This window comes from Schistocerca piceifrons, chromosome 3 (assembly GCF_021461385.2).
Source record: "Schistocerca piceifrons isolate TAMUIC-IGC-003096 chromosome 3, iqSchPice1.1, whole genome shotgun sequence".
NCBI classification, from domain to species: Eukaryota; Metazoa; Arthropoda; class Insecta; order Orthoptera; family Acrididae; genus Schistocerca; species Schistocerca piceifrons.
In genome coordinates, this window is record NC_060140.1 from 331,922,897 (window position 1) to 331,945,553 (window position 22,657).

The 22,657-nt window shown below is 40.3% G+C and overlaps 1 protein-coding gene across 1 annotated transcript; it reads right to left on the bottom strand.

The window, feature by feature from the left end:
* Window positions 1–483: 483 nt before the first annotated feature.
* LOC124788092 (glycerophosphodiester phosphodiesterase 1) lies at window positions 484–22,583 on the bottom strand. The gene is made up of 6 exons (XM_047255194.1): window positions 21,969–22,583; window positions 21,617–21,792; window positions 21,381–21,486; window positions 14,904–14,996; window positions 5,512–5,741; window positions 484–901 (listed from the first exon to the last, which is right to left on the bottom strand). Exons 1-6 carry the CDS (start codon window positions 22,296–22,298, stop codon window positions 751–753), a joined length of 1,086 nt encoding a protein of 361 aa, XP_047111150.1. The 5' UTR covers window positions 22,299–22,583; the 3' UTR covers window positions 484–750.
* Window positions 22,584–22,657: the final 74 nt, after the last annotated feature.

Consider the following 22,657-nt stretch of genomic DNA (forward strand, 5'->3'; position numbering starts at 1 on the left):
TGGTTATCTGTGCTTCTAAGCACAGTTTTTGTTCCGTAATTCTCCCTCAATTTGCTGACGAATTTATGTAGAAAAATAATCTTATACAGCTCCAAAGCCAGGACTATAATAATTTGTACTTATTTTAAACAATATCATTCATCACATAAAATGCAAAAAGCAGTCTTCTGCTTTGAAGACATATGATACTAAGCTCAGCTGTACATTTTAAATTAAGTATTAAAATTAAATACAATTCCATTCTTCCATTTGTGACAAATGAATTTTTCCTCCCTAAAAAGCCACACTGTCTATTATGGTACTTTAACACCATACTTAAAACAGATCTGAGCTGCCATATAAAGAGAAAGACACATCACTCAAGAATAGCTACTCACGTGCAGAATTCAAGGCACATCTCAAATGCATCATTTACAGCCTACAAAAATGCTTTTTAAGCAACTAAACATTCAAAATGAACATTTTAAGAGTAATTTTTAACCAAAAAAAAAAACTGGTCCACCAAAGAATCATGCATCAGACTGATTAGCCTTCTCCATCCCTATGAATAGGGTCTTTCCTTTTTTTTCACAAAAATCTTTTTTTTTTCAATTTCTATAAGAAATAAACTTACATTTCATTGAACCACAGTTATATGGCTTCATAAACTAACACGTGTATAATTATAAATAAATCAAAAATATGAAATCCTCTCACTACATGCTTAACTACTACCATGAAAACCAATGCACAAAAATCTGAATAGAAATATTAACTGGTCAGTCTGTTTGGTTCACCATCAAGTGTATCTGTCATATATGTAACCTTCAGTATTCTAGAGAAAAATTGCTTCTCCAGTGGATGATTGACAGTCCATGGAATAACACGGACTCCTCGTTCTTTCCATTTGCGGACAGTCTCACTGCAATAATTATTAAAAACTAATTAAATTTCTGAACAAGTAAGTCCATATAAACTTTCATGAAACAGTTAACTTTTCTCACACTGCCTAAGAAACAAATTTTTTTCCGATTAATTTCATGCACTACTGCTCCCAAAATTACAAGAACAATTCCCAGATGTTTAAAAAAGATAAATAAGAACAAAGCAGAAGTGTAGCCTTCATATACTGGTGACTGGCTGTTTCATTCTGCCTTACACACTACTCCGCATTCCACATACAGCTAGCCAACTACCGATGCCATACTGTTCTCTAAGAACAATTGTAAAATAAGTCTGGAGCACATCACTCACTGTGCATTTACTCATAATCTATCACAATTAATAGACTTCATCACTGGTGAAGTACATTGTCTCAATGAGCATCTGCAAGTCTTTACAACTGCTTCTTTCTGAGTAATGAGATCAGGGGAAGCACAACTTTATACTTTTGTTATTTCTACTGCAAACATAGTTAATATTTTAAGAATAACTGCCCATGATGGAGCAAGTGGAGAAATACTTAATGCATGATGGCAACCATTTCATTTCTGAGGGTATCTAGGTTAAAATCATAACAACAGAGATGAATCCTTTTGATCTGTTCTGATGAAATAATATTTTAAAGACGCAATCAACGGAGTGGTACACTTGTCTGGAAGAAAAAAAGTGCACACCACATTTTTGCCACAAATTTTCTTATTAGCCATAGGTTCTACATTTGCTCTGGACAATAGAAGTTTGGTCTGAATCCCACCTGATATTCACCAATTTTTTGTTCAAGTTGTTTATGTGCTCTATTGAGAAGAGACAGAATTTTGATACAACTGATACTAGTGAGATTCCCTTGCAGTTATTTACATCTGTTCCGTCCGTCTTCTTGTGTAACTGATGAATTACCGAATTTTCCAGTCGTCTGGAATTTGTTGTTTGTCAAACGTCTTGCGTGATTTTGGCGGTTTCTTTTATGGCATTTGAGCTTGCCGATTTGAAGATTTCTGCTACAGTTCCTTCTTCCCCCAGTGCTTTACTGTTTTAGAGTCTTTTGATCTGTCTGGCTGTTTTATTTTCGTCTGATGAAATGAATTTGGATTAGTGTCTTCAGGTACTTGTGGTGGGAATCTATTTGGTTATGGGCAGTTATGCAGTTCTTTGAAATAAGGTATGTATTAACACAACAACAATCAGGACACTACATACAATTACAAAGACCATGAGACTACACAATATTTTAAAATAAAAACTACATAGCTAAAGTATCATTAAGAAAATTGTGGATTACTGTTTTAGAATATTTTTGATTTTCACTGACAGTACATAGTAATAAGGTATCTAATACATAAGTAGGACTTACTTCCAAGGTCGTACCAACAACAATGTACTTGTGCTACAACTACTGGCTAGCCATTGCATTTATATTTGTTCACATCAGGTTTATTCCGATGATGAACTAAGTATAACCTAAGTTGGAGCGTACTTGTAGTAGTACACCACTAACCATTTAGATAGACTTATTTCATACAGTTAACTAAAATTTAATTGAAATTAGGAGCACACAATGATTATCACACATCCCTGTACCTTTTAGTAGGTAACATGCCTCTTACATATTACTCAGATGTTATGCACCCTACATCCTTCTGAATCTGTTTAGTGTATTCATCATATTTACCCTCCACGCTGCCCTCCAGTACTAAATTGGTGATCCCTTGATGCCTCAGACTGTGTCCTATCAACCGATCCCTTCTTCCCTTCTTTCAGCCAGGTTGTGCCACAAATTCCTCTTCTCCCCAATTCTATTCAGCACCTCCTCATTAATTACGTTGACTACCCATCTAATCATCAGCATTCTTCTGTAGCACCACATTTCGAAAGCTTCTATTCTCTTCTAGTCTGAACTATTAATCGTTAATGTTTCACATCCATACATGCCTACACTCCACACAAATACCTCCAAAACGAGACTTCCCGACACTTAAATCTATACTCTATGTTAAATTTCTTTTCTTCAGAAAAGCTTTCCTCGATATTGCCAGTCTACATTTTATATGCTCTCCACTTCAACCATCATCAGTTATTTTGCTCCCCAGATAACAAAACTCCTTTACTACTTTGAGTGTAGCATTTCCTAACCTAATTCCCACAGCATCATCTGATTTAATTCGACCTTATTTCATTAACCTCATTTTGCTTTTTTAGATATTCATCTTATATCCTCCTTTCAAGACACTGCCCTTTCCGTTCTCTCCAGGCCCTTTCCCATCTCAGAGAAAATTACGTCATCAGCATACCTCAAACTTTTTATTTCTTCTCTACGGTTTTTAATTCCTACTCCAAATTTTTCTTTTATTTCCTTCACTGCTTGCTCAATATACAGATTGAATAACATAGGAGAGGATTGTACCCTGTCTCACTCCTTTCTCAACCACCGTTTCCTTTTCATGCACCTCGACTCTCATAACTGCCATCTGGTTTCTGTACAAATTGTAAATAGCCTTTAACTCCCTGTATTTTGTATTTGCCACCTTCAGAAGTTGAAAGAGAGTCAACACTGACAAAAGCTTTCTCTAAGTCTACAAATGCTAGAAATGCAGGTTTGTCTTTCCTTCATAGTAAGGCAAAGGGTCAGTATTGCCTCACGTGTTCCAACATTTCTACGGAATCCCAACTGATCTTCCCAGAGGTCGGCTTCTACCAGTTTTTCCATTCATCTGTAAATAATTCGTGTCAGTGTTCTGTAACCATGACTTGTTAAACTGCTAGTCTGGTAATTTTCACACCTGTTGACACCTGCTTTCTTTGGGATTGCAATTATTATATTCTTCTTGAAATCTGAGGGTATTTCACCTGCCTCATTCATCTTGCTCACCAGATGGAAGAGTTTTGTCATGGTTAGCTCTCCAATGACTATCAGCAGTTTTAATGGAATGTTTTCTACTCCTGGGGTCTTTTTTGACTTAGGTCTTTCAGGGCTCTGTCAAATTCTTCACACAATATGATATCTCCCATTTCATTTTCACCAACGTCCTCTTCCATTTCTATAATTTTGTCCTCAAGTACATCGCCCCCCATACAGTCCTTCCACCTTTCTGCTTGCCATTCTTTGCTTAGGACTGGTTTTCCATTGGCACTATGTTCATTCAGGTGGTTCTCTTTTCTACAAAGGTCTCTTTAATTTTCCTATCTTACCCCTAGTGATATAAGCCTCTACATGCTTAGATCTGTCCTCTAGCCATCCTTGCTTAGCCATTTTGCACTTCCTGTCAGTATCATTTTTGAGACATTTGTTTTCCTTTTCACCTGCTTCATTTATTGTGTTTTTATATTTTCACCTTTCATCAATTAAATTCAATATCTCTTCCTTTACCGAAGGATTTCTACTAGCCCTCATCTTTTTACCCACTTTATCCTCTGCAGCCTTCACTATTTCCATCTCTCAAAGTTACCCATTCTTCTACTGTATTTGTCTATCATTGCTGAATGCTGTCTCCGAAACACTCTACAACCTCTGATTGTTTCAGTTTATCCAAGTCCCATCTTTTTGCAGCTTCTTCAGTTTTAATCTACACTTGATAACCAGTAGATTGTGGTCAGAGTCCACATTTGTCCATGGAAATGTCTTACAATTTACAGCCTGGTTCCTAAATCTCTGTCTTACCATTATATAATCTATCTGAAATCTTTAAGTGTCATAGGCCCCTTCCACTATACAACCTTAATTCTTAAGCCAAGTGTTAGCTATGATTAAGTTATGCTCTGCGTAAAATTCTACCAGGTGCCTTCCTCTTCCTTTTCTTACCCCCAGTCCATATTCAGAAACTACTTCTCCTCCTCTTCCTTTTCTTATTATCAAATTCCAGTCCCCCGTGACTATTAAATTTTAGTCTCCCTTAACTATCTGAGTAATTTCTTTTGTCACATTGTACATTTCTTCAATCTCATCATCATCATCATCATCATCATCATCATCATCATCATCATCTGCAGAGCTAGTTGGCATATGGACTTGTACTACTGTGGTAGGCACGAGGTTCGTGTCAATGTTGGCTACAATAATGCGTTCACTATGCTGTTCAATCCCTAATGCAATACATATACATGTTATCATATAGAAAAGAATCAAGCCAAACTGCTAAAAGTCCCAGAAGACCAGGTTTAATTTCTTTTATTTTAATTGGCCTGAGTTTTTCTGAACATTTTTTCCCATTTCTCAATATTAACTCCAATCTCTGCAATGGTTCATACTTTAGCTCACGTCCAAAACAGCGGCAATAGCTTTCATTTTGACATCGGTCATCATTTACGGGTGAAACATTTCATGTCTTATATTCATGGCAATATCATCTTTTCAAATGCCAATTCACTACCTGAATACATAAGCTGTATAGCTCGCCCTAACTGGCTTCACTTATTGCAACTATCCCTGCAACCTTTTTATAAGTGGACTTTCTGTGAGGCTAGCCCTGAAACCATTTGCCCGCTCACTCACACTCACACACTAAACAGACAGATACTAGTTTACAACACGTGTCTCACATTTTAAAGTTACAGAGCAACACATCGTTAATATTTTAAATGTAATTGTGAACTTACAGTGTAACATTGTCCTTCTGCAGGAGGACAGCGGAAAGGCCAAGAATGTAATATGTAACATTATGAAGTGCCCAGTCACTGGCAGCATCAACTAATAAAGCCAAGATATGAGAAATTAGGCCATTGAAACGTGGATGGCTCTCACCAAAAGTGCCATCATATGATTGATATGCGTAAAAATTTGGTCTCCAAGCCATGGAACAAACAATATTTGGGTCTGCTCGTCGTATCTGTAAAAATGAAGTAAAGAGTCTCGAACCAGAATAATAGAGGCTACACATATATGCATATACACTGATCAAAAGTATCCATACACCCCCAAAAAACACATGTTTTTCACATTATTTGCATTGTCCTCCCACCTACTGCCAAGTCCTCCATATCAGCAACCTCAGTAGTCATTAGACATCGTGAGAGAGCAGAATGCGGCACTCCGCAGAACTCATGGACATCAAACGTGGTCAGGTGATTGAGCGTCGCTTGTGTCATACATCTGTAAGCGAGGTATCCAAACTCCTTAACATCACTAGGTCAACTGTTTCTGATGTGATAGTGAAGTGGAAATGTGAAGGGACACGTACAGCACAAAGTCATACAGACCGACCTCGTCTGTTGACTAACAGAGACCGCCGAAAGTTGAAGAAGGTTGTAATGCGAAATAGGCAGACATCTATCCAGACCATTACACAGTAATTCCAGACTGTGTCAGTATCCACTGCAAGTACTATGACATTCAGCGGGAGGTGAGTAAAGTTGAATTTCATGGTTAAGCGGCTGCTCATAAGCCACACATGCCGGTAAATGCCAAACAACGCTTCGCTTGGTGTAAGGAGTGCAAACATTGGACAACTGAACCATGGAAAAAATGTGTGGAGTGACGAATCACGGTATACAACGTGGCAATCAGATGGCAGGGTGTGGGTATGGCGATTGCCCAGTAAACATCACCTGTCAGGATGTGTAGTGCCAGCTGTAAAATTCAAAGGGGGTGGTGTTATGGAGTGGTCTTTTTTTTTTCGTGGAGGAGGCTTGCACCCGTTGTTGTTTTGTGAGGCACTATCACAGTACAGGCCAACACTGATGTTTTAAGCACCTTCTTGCTTCCCACTGTTGAAGAGTAATTTGGGGATGGCAACTGTACCTTTCAACACAATTGAGCACCTGTTCATAATGCATGGCCTGTGGTGGACTGGTTACACGACAATAACATCCCTGCAATGGGCTGGCCTGCATGGAGTCCTGACCTGACTCCTACAGTACACCTTTGGGATGTTTTGGAATGTCCATTTCATGCCACGCCTCACCGACCGACATTGATACCACTCCTCAGTCCAACACTCCGTGACAAATGGGCTGCAATTACCAAGAAACCTTCCAGCACCCGATTGAATGTATGCCTGTGCGAGTAGAAGCTGTCATCAAGGCAAAGCGTGGGTCAACACCATATTGAATTCCTGCATTACCGATTGAGGGCGCCATGAACTTTTAAGTTTTTTTCAGCCCGGTGTACGGATACTTTTTATCACATAGTGTAGTAGGTGATGACCACATGATGGTAAGTACATTAGTAAACACAACTATAGTTCAATTCTTTTATCTTGGCGGCTCGCGCATGCCCGCCCAGACGTAGGACACTGCTGCGTTGCCAGTTGCACACGACGCACGCGCCAATAGAAGCAGCACCGTAGTATAGCATAGTTCGCAAGCTTACGTTTAGGGGGGAGTGCGCAGTTCGTGAAGTAAAGCCACCACGGCCGCATTAACCCCTTCGCTGTTACAAAGACGTGCTCCCTGCATTCCGCACCGTGGGCGATTTTGTCACTGCACTGCTCGCCTGTGCAGACACATCGTGTTCCGACTGCTTTGACACTTATCATTCGATTCCACAAAAATTATTTGGCCCAAAAATTAGATTTTTACACATCATCTTGACTGATACCTTCCCCCCATAAATGACTTAATTTTGTTTCAATGTTCAACGCAGTTATTATGCAGCATTAAATACAGTAAACCATTGCACGAAATTTTGAAGAGTTTGCAGAGGTAAAAGTCCATAGAGTATACTTTCCATATGGTCGATTTTAGTTGCCACGATGTTGAGAATGAAATGTGGACAAGATACCTAAATTTCATATAAAATTTACTGTATAACAATATCTCATTTAATTTAAGTACCACCTAGGTGTCGTATGTAATATTGAGAAATATTCCGTCTTTCGCGACTGTAACAAAAGTTTTATTTACACTGAGCACGTTTGGCTTTATTTTGAAGCACTTCAATCAATCAAAAGGAAGTAGACAAAATACATTAAACAAAACTGTGGACTTACAAAAACATTAGGACTTGAATATACCATCTATCAGTGAAGTGCTCTGAGGTATGTCAAATATAATTTTTTGTGTGTGGCACACACAAACATCACTTATTTGCTAAAACACTGATCAGCCAACACAAACGTTTAATATTGTGTTACCGCAGCACAAAACTACGAAAGGTGACTTGGCAATGGAGGAGACAAAATACTGTCCACTGAAGATGCTTCAAAAGAGAAAAATGCATCTGGTCTAAGTAAGTCGCTTATTACAGTTGCAGAAGAGGAACATATTTCAGTACCATTGGTAAAACTGCGACTGTGGAACAAAAACAAGAAAGAGAACATGAGTACCATTGTGTATGTGCCATACCTTTCATTGATTGAATTGCTTTAAAATAAAGCCAAACGCATCCGGTGTAAATAAAACTTTCGTTACAGTCGCGAAAGACGGAATATTTCTCAATATTACATACAACACCTATGTGGTACTTAAATTAAATGAGATATTGTTATACAGTAAATTTTATATGAAATTTAGGTATCTTGCCACAATGTTCAGAATGAAATGTGGACAACTGAAATCGACCATACGGAAAGTATACGCTATGGACTTTTACCTCTGCAAACTCTTCAAAATTTCGTGCAATGGTTTACTACATTTAATGCTGCACAATAACTGGGTTGAACATCGAAACAAAATTAAGTCATTTATGGGGGGAAGGTATCAGTCAAGAAGATGTGTAAAAACCTAATTTTTGGGCCAAATAGTTTTTGTGAAATCGAATGATAAGTGTGTCAAAGCAGTGGGAACACCATGTGTCTGCACAGGCGAGCAGTGTAGTGATGACAAAAATTGCCCATAGCGCGGATTGCGGGGAGCACGTGTCTGCAGCAGCGAAAGGGTTAATGAAGAGACAAAGCACCAGAAATTTCAAAAAATTGCATTCAAACGAATATAATTCGTGAAGTAAGGCACTTCCATATTGTTTTTAAATAATGAAAATATTAAGCACCGCGCAAGGTTTGAACTCATAACCTTTCACATAGAAGCCAAACACCTTAGCCGTTACGCTATCGCGGCTCGTCCGCCTACAGGATGCCATGAGGACTAACACGTCAAGCAAAATACTGACAAACCCTGTTGGTATAACTATGAATTACTCACACTTCGTCGAAGTACAATAGAAAATAAACAATTACCGCTGTTCTTTATTGCGAAAAAGCAGTATAAAAGAAAGTCTGCTATCAAGACATTGCTTTTGTTCTATTACTTTATTTATGACTGAACGTTTCTAAAACTGAAGACACTCGTCCATGCTCTGCACTGCAGCCGAGATCTGGCAACTTCATTCTCTGTTCATTGGCTGACTGCGTTTTGTGACGTCAGATGTGCAGAATGAACCTAAACTCGGCCGCCAACATAAATGACGCGCACTTTAGTTCCACATTATTTGCAGGAAGGCCATATGGGTCTTCCTCCATAACTTGTTGGATACAGATTTACACAATATTTTTAATAAGTAACGTTACAGCAGAATGCAAATAATTTACGATCAATGGGGACAAATCACAGATCAGCAAAAGCATTGAGTCATTGAGGAGCACACAGAAAAGAAAAAGAAAAGTTGCTAGCTTTCAGAATATAAATCCTTTCTTGTGCAAGTACACATAATAGAACTGTTACCAATATCCATTGTTCCACCGCAGAACGTCCGCCCTAGTAACGTGACATTTATTCACAGCAGAACAGTTCAGTTTGGGAAGACAAGATAATTTTTAAGTTTACGAGCTGAGCATTGTCTCTGCAGTGGGGCCAGTGCAGCTACAGCCACAGCATGCGTCTTAAGCAAGTACACATGGTGAGGAGGCCAACAGGAAACACCAAGCTCAGCACTGCAGGGTATAAACGCAAGCAATTCAGCTGTAAGCGTGTTACACAGAGTTTGCCATGCCTCCATAACATTACGCATGAAGCAAGATCTGCATCTTCATTCACCATGAGTTTGTCGTGAGTGCTAACATACCAGAAGGAAACTTCCTGGCAGATTAAGATTGTGTGCCGGAGCGAGACTCGAACTCGGGACCTGTGCCTATGGCAGCAAGTGCTCTACCAACTGAGCTACCCAAGCACGACTCACGCCCCGTCCTCATAGCTTTACTTCTGCCAGTACCTCATCTCCTACCTTCCAAACTTAACAGAAGCTCTCCTGCGAACCTTGCAGAACTAGCACTCCTGAAAGAAAGGATATTGTGGAGACGAGGTACCAGCAGAAGTAAAGCTGTGAGGGCAGGGCGTGAGTCGTGCTTTGGTAGCTCAGTTGGTAGAGCACTTGCCCGCGATAGGCAAAGGTCCCGAGTTTGAGTCTCGCTCCAGCACACAGTTTTAATCTGCCAGGAAGTTTCATATCAGCACACACTCCGCTGCAGAGTGAAAATCTCATTCTGATACCAAAAGGAAGGAATTGTTACGCAAATGTAGTAGTGGGAGAGAATGCTGGCAGTTACGAATAGAGGAGGAATGTTATGAATAACATCTAATAGCAAAAAACTGTAACAAATATGTCAGCTAACAAACAGGTAGTCACTTGATCAGAAGGATCAATGGTGTTTTCCCTGTCACATGCAATTCTCTGCTTACTGTTAGATAACACTTGTGCAAGATTGTTCCAATTCTCCTGTACACTAATGGACAAGGATGACAGCATCTTCATGAGCTGCGAGGAGCCATTTTTAAAGACCAGAATGAGAACTGCTGCTAACGAGCCATTGAGTAGACTGTCAGCACAATACCGAGCTGGAGCATGAGCTGCTGTAACATCGCTGCCTCCAATTTACCAGCAACTTGCTGAATGGCAAGATCACCGAACAGCATGACATCATGACATCAAGATAACGCAATCACTTGATAGGCAGTAGTGCCAGTCAACATAACCTACAAACTAACAACATGGCAACATGCAGTGCCCCATGGGGCAATAGGATTGGGCATTATGGCAGCCAATAACTCTGCAAAGTTTGTGAGAAAGCGAGAGGAGCTGCGAAAGGGATTGAGGACTTCCACATCCTCTCAAAGGTACACAGGAAGGACCACAGCAGCAGACAGACCTGAGGACCTGCCCCCCCCCCCTCCCTCCCTCCCAGGATGTAGCACAGAACTAAAGATGCCACCTAGATTGTAAAATTACTGAACAAACATGTCTTATGATTGTTTCAGCTGTTACTGCATCTGCATCGTGGAACCTACCACAACCACCCTGAACACAGTAGGGCCACAAGCCAGTCATGTTGGTCCTTGTAAAAATCTGCATGTTTTCGTATTTTAAGCTATAATATACAGAGTCTGAGGAATAAATCTTTAACTAAGCCAATGTTGACTGTGTATTATGGAGCACTGGTTCAGGAGTTTTGAATTACATATTGTAAACATTAATCACTAATTTGGCTAGATAGTTCTACAGCAGGACACCAAAAGTAGAGCTGTTTATTTTTCTTAAATCTGGCACTAAATATGAAACGAGGTGAGGGAGAAGCTTTGAGTACTGAAAAGTGCTTTGAAGCTGTTGGTGTTCAATTGCATGAGGAGATAGGTAACTCAATTATTATAAAAGTGGGAACAGGCACTTTCATTAATAAGTTGGAGTCTCTGCTGGACATTATGTTTACTAAACAACCCATCATAATTGCCTGTGGGGACTGTGTGAAACTTGTCAATGATTCTTCTTGAAAGAAGCTATTTCCTAATGTGTTGTATAGCTTCACCATGTTACCTGTTCCGAGTAGTCCCACTGGAATACAGCAGTAAAGGAAGTCATATAGACAATACATTTTCAAAGTTGGGTACCATGGAGATACAAATAACCAATACTGGTTTAAGTCTATGTGATCATAATGCCCTCACATCCTTACAATTCCAGCTGCACCTGTGGGAGAAAGGGATGCACTTCTTGCTTAGTTTTGTAGGTCATATAAATAACAATTCCTGCTTAAAAGTGCTTTCACATTCAGGTACTCTCTCTCTTCAGTATCCATGTCCAATTTTGAAATGTGTTTTGCAAAGATACTGATCAGAGCCTATTCACATCTCATCACTAAATCCACTACCTGGATTATTTCAGGCATTAAGATTTGCTGTACAACACTAAAAAGGTTGTGATCAAGCAGTCCGGTCAACAAATTAAAATTATGAGGAAAAAAAATCTCGTAGTCACGAATTTTTGCACAGCGCTAGGAGGGAGCATCCCGAACAACATACTAAAAATACTGACCAGAGTGGTGTCAGCATTGCGGTAGGGGGGGTTTAAAGGTGAATTTAAGTTTTTCACGCATTGCTTAAAACTGTGGACTTCAGCAAAGAAGTTTCCCAGTAAAATATTAACTTACATTTAATTTGCTACAAAAAGGTTCAATTCATTTTTTCTCAAAGACTAACAGTTCCACGTTGCAAGGGATGGAAAACAATAAATGATTAGAAGTATTGTTTTAATGGAATAAAACTAATGCTTATGATCAAATGAAGTGGGTTAAAAGCAAATATTATATGTTCACACTACATCTAACTGCAGTAGAGCAATATTAAGGGATAAAATGTTCTGAATGTGAAACAGCGTCATAGGCGGGGTGGGGGTACATGTGGAGAAGCAGCAGGATGTAATTTAGGTCAACATACTGTGCTCAGGCACTTAACTCCTTCATGGGCCTGCAAATTTAAAATCGAGGAGGTGATTCCCGACTATGTCACAAGAAGCAACCACAGGCTGTCTCAAAACATGCAGAGTCTCCACAGTGTACCTAAGTTATGTGCACTAATTCATTGTTCACTGTACGAGTGCCTCCCACCAATCAAAAATTTTGAAAGTGATACCTTTATTCAAGAGGAGTAATTGATAAAGCTGAAAGTTAATGTCCCATGTCGCCCCTATCAGCATCCTGTGCAGTATCTCAGAATGATACAACAAATCAAGTACTTTAACTGTGATCAGCTATTGAACAGTAATCAACACAGCTTTCAATCTGGTAGTACAGGAACACCAATAACGGTTTACACAGACGTATTCAGAGATGTAGACTACAACACTGTTGTAGGAGTTAATTCAGATCTTTCTAAAGCTTTTGATACTGCGACACAAACTGATAGACCATGTAATAAAACTCTTCCAGGAGTTCTATTCTGGATGTTGTGCTCTGAGAAACACTTCAAAGTATGCTCCTCAGAAGGTGCTACAATGGCTTACTTTTGTTACTTTCAGTCCCTCGTAGCTTATGCAGTAGTTTCTTGAGGTAGAAATAACAGTCATTTCATTTTTACATTACAGAGAAGGGCTATTCAAACCTTCTCACATAGCTCAAGGGCTTACTGCAAGCCTCTAACTACAAAGTTATGTGCACTTACAGCACTCTCCCCTCAACCGTGGATCCCTTCAAGTAAGGTGACCAAAAAACTACTATTTCTCAAAGACATGTGAGGTACTTTGGTGGTGGTCTATGTAAGGCATTGCCACCACACAAAGAGGCTGGGGTAGGGCAGTGCTTCTACAGTGTGAATGAATATGTTAGCCTACAGAAATACTATGCTCCATTTATTGTTGCGTATTCTTTTAATATTCTCACAGATGTGCCATCACCTATGCTGTGTGTCTCTGCACAAGTATGCTTCTGCTGTTGGTTTCCTGTTTTCTTGTTTGAGGTCAAGTGCAATACATCACCTCAGAGAAACTATCTTTTGCAACATTAGTTGTGATGAATACAGTATTGGCAGGTGATCATGCGTTATACTTTTCAGCAGTGTTGTATAAGACATTCATGTGTTTACATGCTCCAGAAGTGTATTACATCAAAGTTTCATGTTTTAGTTAAAACATTTATTTGACTACTTCTGCATCTTGTACTCCCCTTGTAGACCATGTATAAGTGGCTTCCTTTTCAATGATATACCAAGTGAGGTGGCTATGCCAGTTTTAATGCAATCTACTCTCACTCTAAAGGAGTGAAATTCGTATCCCATCCTGCCACCATGACTTAGGTTTGCGTGGTTTTTTCAAGTTGCTAAAGTGAATGTTTTATATAAATAATTAATAAATAAATACCATTTACATATAAAACAAATGAGGGATTGCTCAGTTACTGCACAGATATCACTAATACACTAAATTACCAACTTCCTCCTTATACAGTGCCAGCTTACAATGAATGTACTTATGTCTTGATGTCTCTGGCCTTGGCAGCCAGAGGTGTGTGTGTGTGTGTGTGTGTGTGTGTGTGTGTGTGTGTGTGTGTGTGTGTGTGTGTTTGGCCAAAAGCTTTGTTTGACAGTGCCTACCTGTGCCTCAGTATCTCCGCTATACAATGAGTAGCAACTACCCATTTCATAATTTTGTCTTTATTCCATCCTTTATTTTTTCACCATTTGATTTTGTACTTGTATATATTTATACAACAACGAAAATGGAATGATCACTAATTTCTAAAATAATGAAAAACTGCATTTACTGCATCAACATAGTATAAAACTGAGCACATGGCATTACAATGATCTGACTTAGCTTCTCTTCAACAGACAGAGAATGCTGACAACCACTAACAAACATGGTTTCCTCTTTAACTGCTCCAACAGCTAACCAGTTTGATTTTCGTTACATCAACAGTAAATAAATCATTACAAGCAGCACCAACAACTGCAGCATGGTAACAGAATTTGTAACACGCTACAATCTGGTAAAGTGCCATCAATTGTGCCTTTCCAAAACCAACATCCTCTCTCAAAGTTCCTTTGCTTGGATGTGGCACTGCATTACTGTTACGTCTCTGGAACTGCTACTTAGTGTCTCAAGTATCATTTTGCAATTCAATAAACATTATACCATAGATTGTAGAGGAATATTGCAAAGTCACATCTTTAAAACCAATCCCAACACAAAATGTGTAAAATACTAGCTGAAGTTTTAGCTTACAGAAGAAAATGCATTGTTCTGTTTTCTTACAGTCATGTATGAAACATTAATGGTTAAGTATATTGGATTAGCTTACTTTATCAAGCTGGAATTAAATACTGAAAAACAATAACAACATAATTTTACTTACCATGTAGATTAAGTATGGATTAAATGATGATACAACTGCAGTCTTGTACAGTCTACTGTTCTTATCAAATGCATCCAGCACAACTGGAACAAGCTGAAACATCAAATGTTTCCAAGTCAAACACCATTACAACTAACTGCATCATTTCTTGATCAGATAACTAGGATAGAGAATCTAAAAATAGGAATCAGATGCAATTCCCTCCGTCTGCTGGGAGAATGACAGTCTCAGAATATTCTACGAGTTTTTCTCCAAAGAAGAGAAGGAACCACTTAAACAGTTTTGGAAAGATTTTGAAACAGCCATCCTACCAGCAAACGAAGGGAACAGTATGGTCATGTTAACATAGCAGTATCAAGCAAAAAAAAAAAAAAAAAAAAAAAAAAAAAACGTACGACCTATTGAAGTATGACACCTACAGGAGAACTGGAGATGATCCTCCAAACTAAATGAAGAAGACTACCTACCTACTCCAACACATATTCCCAGATCGTAAGACGGTGACGAGACTTCGTCCACGAGCAGCTGCACCACCTAGACTTAAAGGACAACATAATGTCTACTAGGTACGAATGGCACCCCACTTGACTGTTAGCAACACTGGTGCACCAACATATGAATTAGCAAAACACCGAACAGCAATGCTCAGCCCCCTTATGGGCAAATGCCAGCATCACACTAAGACGACCTCGTGGTTAGCTTCGATGTGGTGTCTTTCTTACAATGGTATCTCAAGGACACTTCCTAAGCACCATAGGACGAAAGTTTTGGCCAGCCCTAGTGGCATTGAATTCGTACTTAGTCCGCCTACTTTCTATTCAGCAGAAATTACTATGGACAGACAGTAGCAACAGACTGCCTACTGTCACCAGTGGTGACCACTATGTTTATGGAGGCATCTGAAGAAGCAGCCCTGGAGTTGGTAGTCAACATGACCTCACGCTTTTCTCAATATATAGATGATATGTTCACAATGTGACTACACAAGGGGTACAGCCTACAAGACTTCCTGCAATACCTGAATTCAACGAACTATTACATCTAATTCACATTGGAGTTCTGGATGAGCTCACCAATCTAAGACCAGACCACACACCAGAACACTGTGCCTACCATAAACTGACGAACAGATTCATATTTGTATGTCTTCAGCTGTCCTGCCCCTTCACAACACAAAGAAGTCCAAAGCACCCTAGCACACTGAGCATATGAAACCTCTGACCATGACCATCTAGCAGCCGAATCATCACAGCTCCTCCAGGCTGTGTGCAAAAACAACGAAGACCATAAGCGCACGTCACAACTTTCTATCATCAAGAAGTAAAAGAACAAGAACTTGCATGTAAAGAAAGGCCCACACAATATGCTGTGAAGACACCACAGGTCTTGTACCAAAGATTAAATGTCCTCTGCCATATTGCTACGATAGATAAAAAGTAAAACATGGTCGACAGCCAGTGCGTCATTTGCTGAAACAACAGTTACCTCAGACAGCAGACATACATGAGAATATAAGTGGTTAAAAAAGAGCCTTCGGTCAGCAAATGGCAAACCATTAAAGGTTGACAATGAGCACAATGTGGTGGGGGATCATCACTTAATAAATGGCAAAGGCTAAAATGAAGATGTCCAATATGCAACCTAGCTAAAATGACCTTGCGGCGAGAGGGCCGAGATGAAGTCAGCCAAGCCACTGGATGATGTTCAATTCGTCGGAGACTGTTCCTGCAAAGAGAATACCAGTGGTGATGCTGACAGACAGCAACACATCATCCGAAGGGACAGAAGAATTACCGGACAAAGTTAGGACTGCAGCCTTGGCAGTAGCGTCAGCAGCCTCATTTCCCCGTCAGATCGTTGTGACCAGGAATCCACATGAACATCACACTGGCTCCCTCAAGAGCGAGACAATGGAAGCTTTCTTGGACCTGTTGCAGTAAGGGATGGACTGTGTACAGCCCACAGGAGCTCTCAGGATCAGAGTACATGACACAATGAAAAAGCCTGTGTCACCTGATGTACTGGGTGGCCTGATATGAGGGCGAAGAGCTCTGCTGTAAACATTGAGCAGTTTTCTGACAGCCAATACTGAAAATGGTCAGTGCCAAACACAAAGGCAAACAAATCACGGTCAGTCTTACAGCCATTAGTGCACACAAAGGTACTATCCCTATGTTCCGTGCGAAGATTGAGAAACTTACGATAGATCGAATCCAGAGTAGTTTCCTTAGGAAGCAGATGAATTACAAGATGTACATAAACCACTGCAGGAAGATGAGGTGATGAAGGATTCACAACCATCGAGAATGTGGCAAGTAGTGTGAAGTTAAACTACCAGAGCAATAGTCAAAAACAAACTCCAGGAGGTAACAGAAGAAGGACGTGCCCCATACTGGTGGTCACAGGAGTCGTCAAAGAATGAGGCATAGGATGCGTGGCCGGGCATGGCAAACGAACAGCACACTCATCTGCTGAAGAGAACCGGTATGACAGAGGTAGTTCGGCAGCTTCTGCATAGAGACTCTCAACCACGCTAGTGTAAGAGACATCAGTGGCTGAACAGATTCCAAGACTGTAAGATGGACGAACATGTAGATGCATGAACGAAACTGCCATAGTCTAGTTTTGAATGGACAATGGATCGGTACAAACAGTGGAGGACGATAGAATTCGCTCTCCAGGAAGTACCGCTCAGAACACAGCGCATCAGGTTTGGAATGTATGGGCGGACTGTTATGACTTCATACCCAGCTTTGATCTTTGGTGAAAGCACTTCATCATCAGATGGACTGCTGTAACACACTGATCAGAGAGGTAAGTTTAGATTTCTCCGTCGATCAGACCATCGAGCAGCCTAGAGTAAGTAACACCACACAAACAATTCGGCGTTTGATGGGACTCGACACTAACAGGATATGGTTCAAATGGCTCTGAGCACTATGGGACTTAACTTCTGAGGTCATCAGTCCCCTATAACTTATAACTACTTAAACCTAACTAACCTAAGGACATCACACACATCCATGCCCGAGGCAGGATTCGAACCTGCGAGCGTAGCGGTCACGCGGTTCCAGACTGTAGCGTCTAGAATCACTCGGCTACTCCAGTCGGCACTAACAGTATAGCCACGTACGAGCGAAGCTGCAAGCAGCTTCTGGGCTTGAAAGATCACACTTGGTCTCAAAAAGCAAAGGTCCATTACTTAAACGAGAGCAGGATTTCACAGGGTTTGCCACCCAACTGCAACAACACCTTTCTGAATAATAAATGGATTAACCACAGCAAAGGACTGACCTTCAGTACATGATGCCACAAGGAACCAAGGTGCAGTTTGGAGAGTCTTGGAATCTTTAGCCTCACTCTGTGTATGTTTAGTAGACACAGACTGAGATGGTGATTGGCCCATTGCAAAAAAAATCCTCCATGACTGTCGGCATCTCTGATGGTGTGCTCTTTCCAACTGCACCCTCGCGCGTGCCCTCCCCCCCCCCAGAAGGGGCTTCACACGTCTTAGATGAAGGTTCATACCTCAGATCACACCTGATCTCCTGACAGAGGGACCAATTGGCAATTTGGGAACGTAACAGCTCAGGCCATCACCACTCCCTTGGCCTGGCCTGTACCAGGGGTACGTGTAAACCCTACCTATCGACCTGAGGCTGGGAAGTACGCATTACCCCGTCACCTGCTACACATCAGATGTGTGGGGCAGCCTTCATGATCACACAGGGAGGAAGCAGTAACAAAGGGGAACCTCAAATGCCAATGCAGAGGAAGGATAGGAGATGTAGAACAGAAAAAAGAAAGAAAAAGCAGTGGAGGCACTGTTCTGATGTCTGGCTACTACAACTTCAGAACACATTCCAAAAAATATCCCAGACATGTTCTCCTGGGAGGGGAAAACAAATAGCAGGAAGATAGACATGCAGCATGGAACGGGTAAAGGCTTGGGTCTCTTGGTAGCCAAGCACAAAGTCATCAAAGAGTGGTGAGCCCCTTGACAAGGTGAGGTGGGGTGGGTGAATCACAGTCTGATGAAGATAAAGAGAAACCTGTTGCAATGGATGGTGATTATCCAATTTGTTGTGAGCACATTCGGGAGGGGGGGGGTGCTACTCTGAAAACCTAACATGGCAAGTGAGTATCCCACCCACCAGACAAGGCAAAAACCTTGTTGCAATCGGTAAACAATGACCTACAACATCATAAATGGAGTCTATCACATCTTTTTCCAGTGTGAGAAAAGTTGTGTAGACCATACTACCTGTACAGTACAAGCCTAAACACCACACAGACAACGGACCACTAACAAATGATGCTCTACCACAGAACACTGCGTCTCCCAAGGACATTACATGAGGTATGACGACACGAAGTTGTTTTAACAGTCTAACACCTATTGGGATTTAATTCTGAAAGATCCTTTAGACATCTGACTATTTGACAAAAGACCACAGCTTTCAATAAAGCACGGCATGGAAACCAGCTTTGAGCACAGCCAAAGCACAGTGTCAATCTACATTAAATCTGCTCCTGTCATGGCAATTTAGGAGGAAGGGAACGCACTGTCGCTATACTGGCAGAGACCCGCACCTGAGGACATTAGATCAAGCCCCAATTTCACTCTTCCACCACCGCACCAGGTCGACATCCTTCAACCAGATGGATGGAGGCAGTAGGCGATGTGGGATATAAATGTGGTGCCAAGAGGAGACAAGTCATCAAGTACGTCTGAAGATGAAAAAATATCAGCTTGCTGAAATATCACGCATTTTGGAAGTTACCACCCAGCTGAATATATGAGAAATATTCCAAATACTCCAATGACAGGAAAACCTGAATATAATAGATTTGTGTGAAACTGTAGTTGATGTTTCTATTTTCATGCCATGGAAACACGTAAGGCTATTGATTAACTTTAAATAGTGTGTGTTGTATCTTGGGGCTTGGTATGGAGGTACCAACAGGTATACTGAATCACCTAGTTTACCCAAAAAACTGATGGCACAACTTGATTGGAAAGGAATTATAAAATGTATTAATGAAGGAAGTGTAGGCTGTAGCACTGAAGAGGGAAACCAAGACTCAACTGCAGTAGGCAGGCTCAAATATGTGTAGGTTGCAGTGGTTGCACAGAAAGAAAAATGCTTACAGAAGACAGTAGCAAGGAAACTTGCAGGAAAACAGTCTTCAGACCAGCAACAACAACATTCTTATACTCTTAACAACTCTGCAGCTCGGTGAAGTATAAAATGTGACTTATCACAAAACATTACGAGTAATTTGAGTACAGAGTGGTGCAAGCTGACTGCTCCATGGGGGGGGGGGGGGGCGGGGGGGGGCTGTAAAAATTCAATTTCCTGTAAGTCCAGAAAGATTTCAGATCCAAAAACATTTGTAACATGGAGTTTTACACGTAATTTTCTTAATGTTTTATTATAGTAATTGCTGATTGCCTTCCAAGCACTCTGCCAATTAAAGATGAGGCCATACTGAAGGGAGTGAACAGTATCAAATGGGTTAATGAGCAATGAAGGTCTAAAAACTTAGCCAACTAAAGCTTTCTGCATAGTTCTTTTTAAAAACTTATCAAATAAAAGTAAATTAACAGAGTTAAATTGGGATCAAAGTACCAGCAAAGAATTACACTAAATGATTAAAAAGAGTGTCTACATCTCCATGTCAGTCATTTCAGGGGCTTACCTGAACTCAGAATCAGATGTACAGAATACAGGAACTATTTCTCTGTAATGATTTAATAACCTTTGGAATAAGCCTTTCCTAGATACACGTGACAAAGTTGACAGAAGTTGCTAAGTCTTGAATGATAGATACAAATGCTGCCAATTCAAAGTTTGTTTCAATGCTACTGTTCTTAGCTATGTAGTCATATTATTCAGCATGCCCTTGCCTTCATTCAAGCTACAAGGAACCAACTGTTTCATGGGGAACATAGACCAGGGACCAGCATCACACTTTCCTTGTATATAAAACTCACTGACAAGTGACAAGCAATTACGAGAAAATGGGGGGAGGGGGGGGGGGGGGGACTTACAGTAGGGATATGCTATACACAGAGTTAACATCTTGTTATTTCACAGTAAACAAAACTCAGGTTACATATTTATTAAAAAATTATGTTTCTTTTATTTTACACTGCTTTGCATACCATTAAATGTGATATAATGGCAATTCAGTGTGTCCTCAAAGGCAAACTGAAAGGAACAGAAAGCCCTAGAGTAGTACACCATGTGCCAATATGGTTTCTGCTGATGTGGTTGACCAGCTATTCACTATCACTTTGTAATTCACATTCATATGACTTTTACATACAACAAAGAACATAAAACTAACCTGCTACAATTCAGAGTGCACAAAGTACACAGATGTTTTAAAAAATTGCATATGGAACTGAAATTGTCACTGCAAAACATTATTTGACGGTTGTTTACTGGGAGAGCCTTAAACCTATCTTACCTTTAAATCGTCTCCTTTCAAGTCAAGAAATACTCTTAGTCCCAGTTTAATGCATTCCTGAATGGCTTCATCTAGCAAGGCAATTCTCTCTCCCTTGTATCTGTCACTGTAAAATTAATCAACTAATAACTATACATGAATCCACGAAAAAATTCATACTTGTAAAATATCTATTACAGGTTGAGGATTTTATTACAGGTTGAGGATTTTATCAAGATTGTCCAATAGGGGCTCACCTGAATGGATGTTTTGAAGAAATATCCAGATTTTTCAGTTGGGCCCAAGTCATATCTTTCACTTCACCAGTGGCTGTCGTTATTCTATCCACAGTATCATCATGAAAAACAATAGGAACACCATCAGATGTAAGAGCAACATCTATTTCTACAGCACTGCATCCTTTTTCTTTAGCCTGCAAAATATACAACGCACATTACTAGTCCAGAGTAAACATAATCCACAAACTGAGTGGACCATAATTGTCATTACGTCAATCTGCGTATTTAATCCGAACTTTTATTAATAACGGGTACTCTGGAGTTTTTACATATCTGCATACATACAAAATTAAGAAGTACACATATTTACCCTCCTCAAAGCAGACAAACTGTTTTCTGGAGCATCTAAACCCGCTCCGCGGTGAGCAACTGTTCTCATAACATACCGCTCAGTATTAGATTCATTTGTTCCGTTGCCGTTGCATTCAGCTAACGCCCACGGATCGCATCCTAATACATCTTCGACTAGTTTTGCATCAGGTGGGGGAATTCGTAAATACTTAATCCATAATGCCAACAGTATAGGGGCGAGAAATGAAATTGGTACTGTACAACACACTGCTTCTGATAAACACAAATAGAGACCATACAAGTAAGTCCAACATTTAAAGCAACTCAATAACATTCCCGGCAAGCTCATGGCAGCAACACAAACTGCACCGGCGTACTCAAGGCACTGGGCAGTATGACACTAATTGCCTCTTACACGTGGATTCCTACGCTTTTATAGTTCTCGCCATCGACCACACGCACTTTGAGCGCAAATAATTAGTTACTATAAGATCACACTGCACTGGCTTCAACAAAGATTATGCACATAAAAGTTATTTATGGCAACCATGTGCGCTTTTGTATGTATACACATTCCTCAACAGGCGCGAAATACGAAATATCCACGTAGAATAATGAGACGGAAACAACTTATGTAGTCCATAGAATCGTCAATTACACGTGTTATTAAACAGCAGGCTGTCTATCTTACTACAGAAAGTACATTTT

What these genes read in the sequence shown, in the direction of transcription:
- LOC124788092 (XM_047255194.1), bottom strand. Translation starts at nt 22,298, where the DNA reads ATGAGCTTGCCGGGAATGTTATTGAGTTGCTTTAAATGTTGGACTTAC. An exon ending in GTTTGTCTGCTTTGAGGAGG is followed by an intron (nt 21,793 to 21,968) that starts GTAAATATGTGT and finishes TATATTTTGCAG; the next exon opens with GCTAAAGAAAAAGGATGCAG. An exon ending in TCTTCAAAACATCCATTCAG is followed by an intron (nt 21,487 to 21,616) that starts GTGAGCCCCTAT and finishes TTAATTTTACAG; the next exon opens with TGACAGATACAAGGGAGAGA.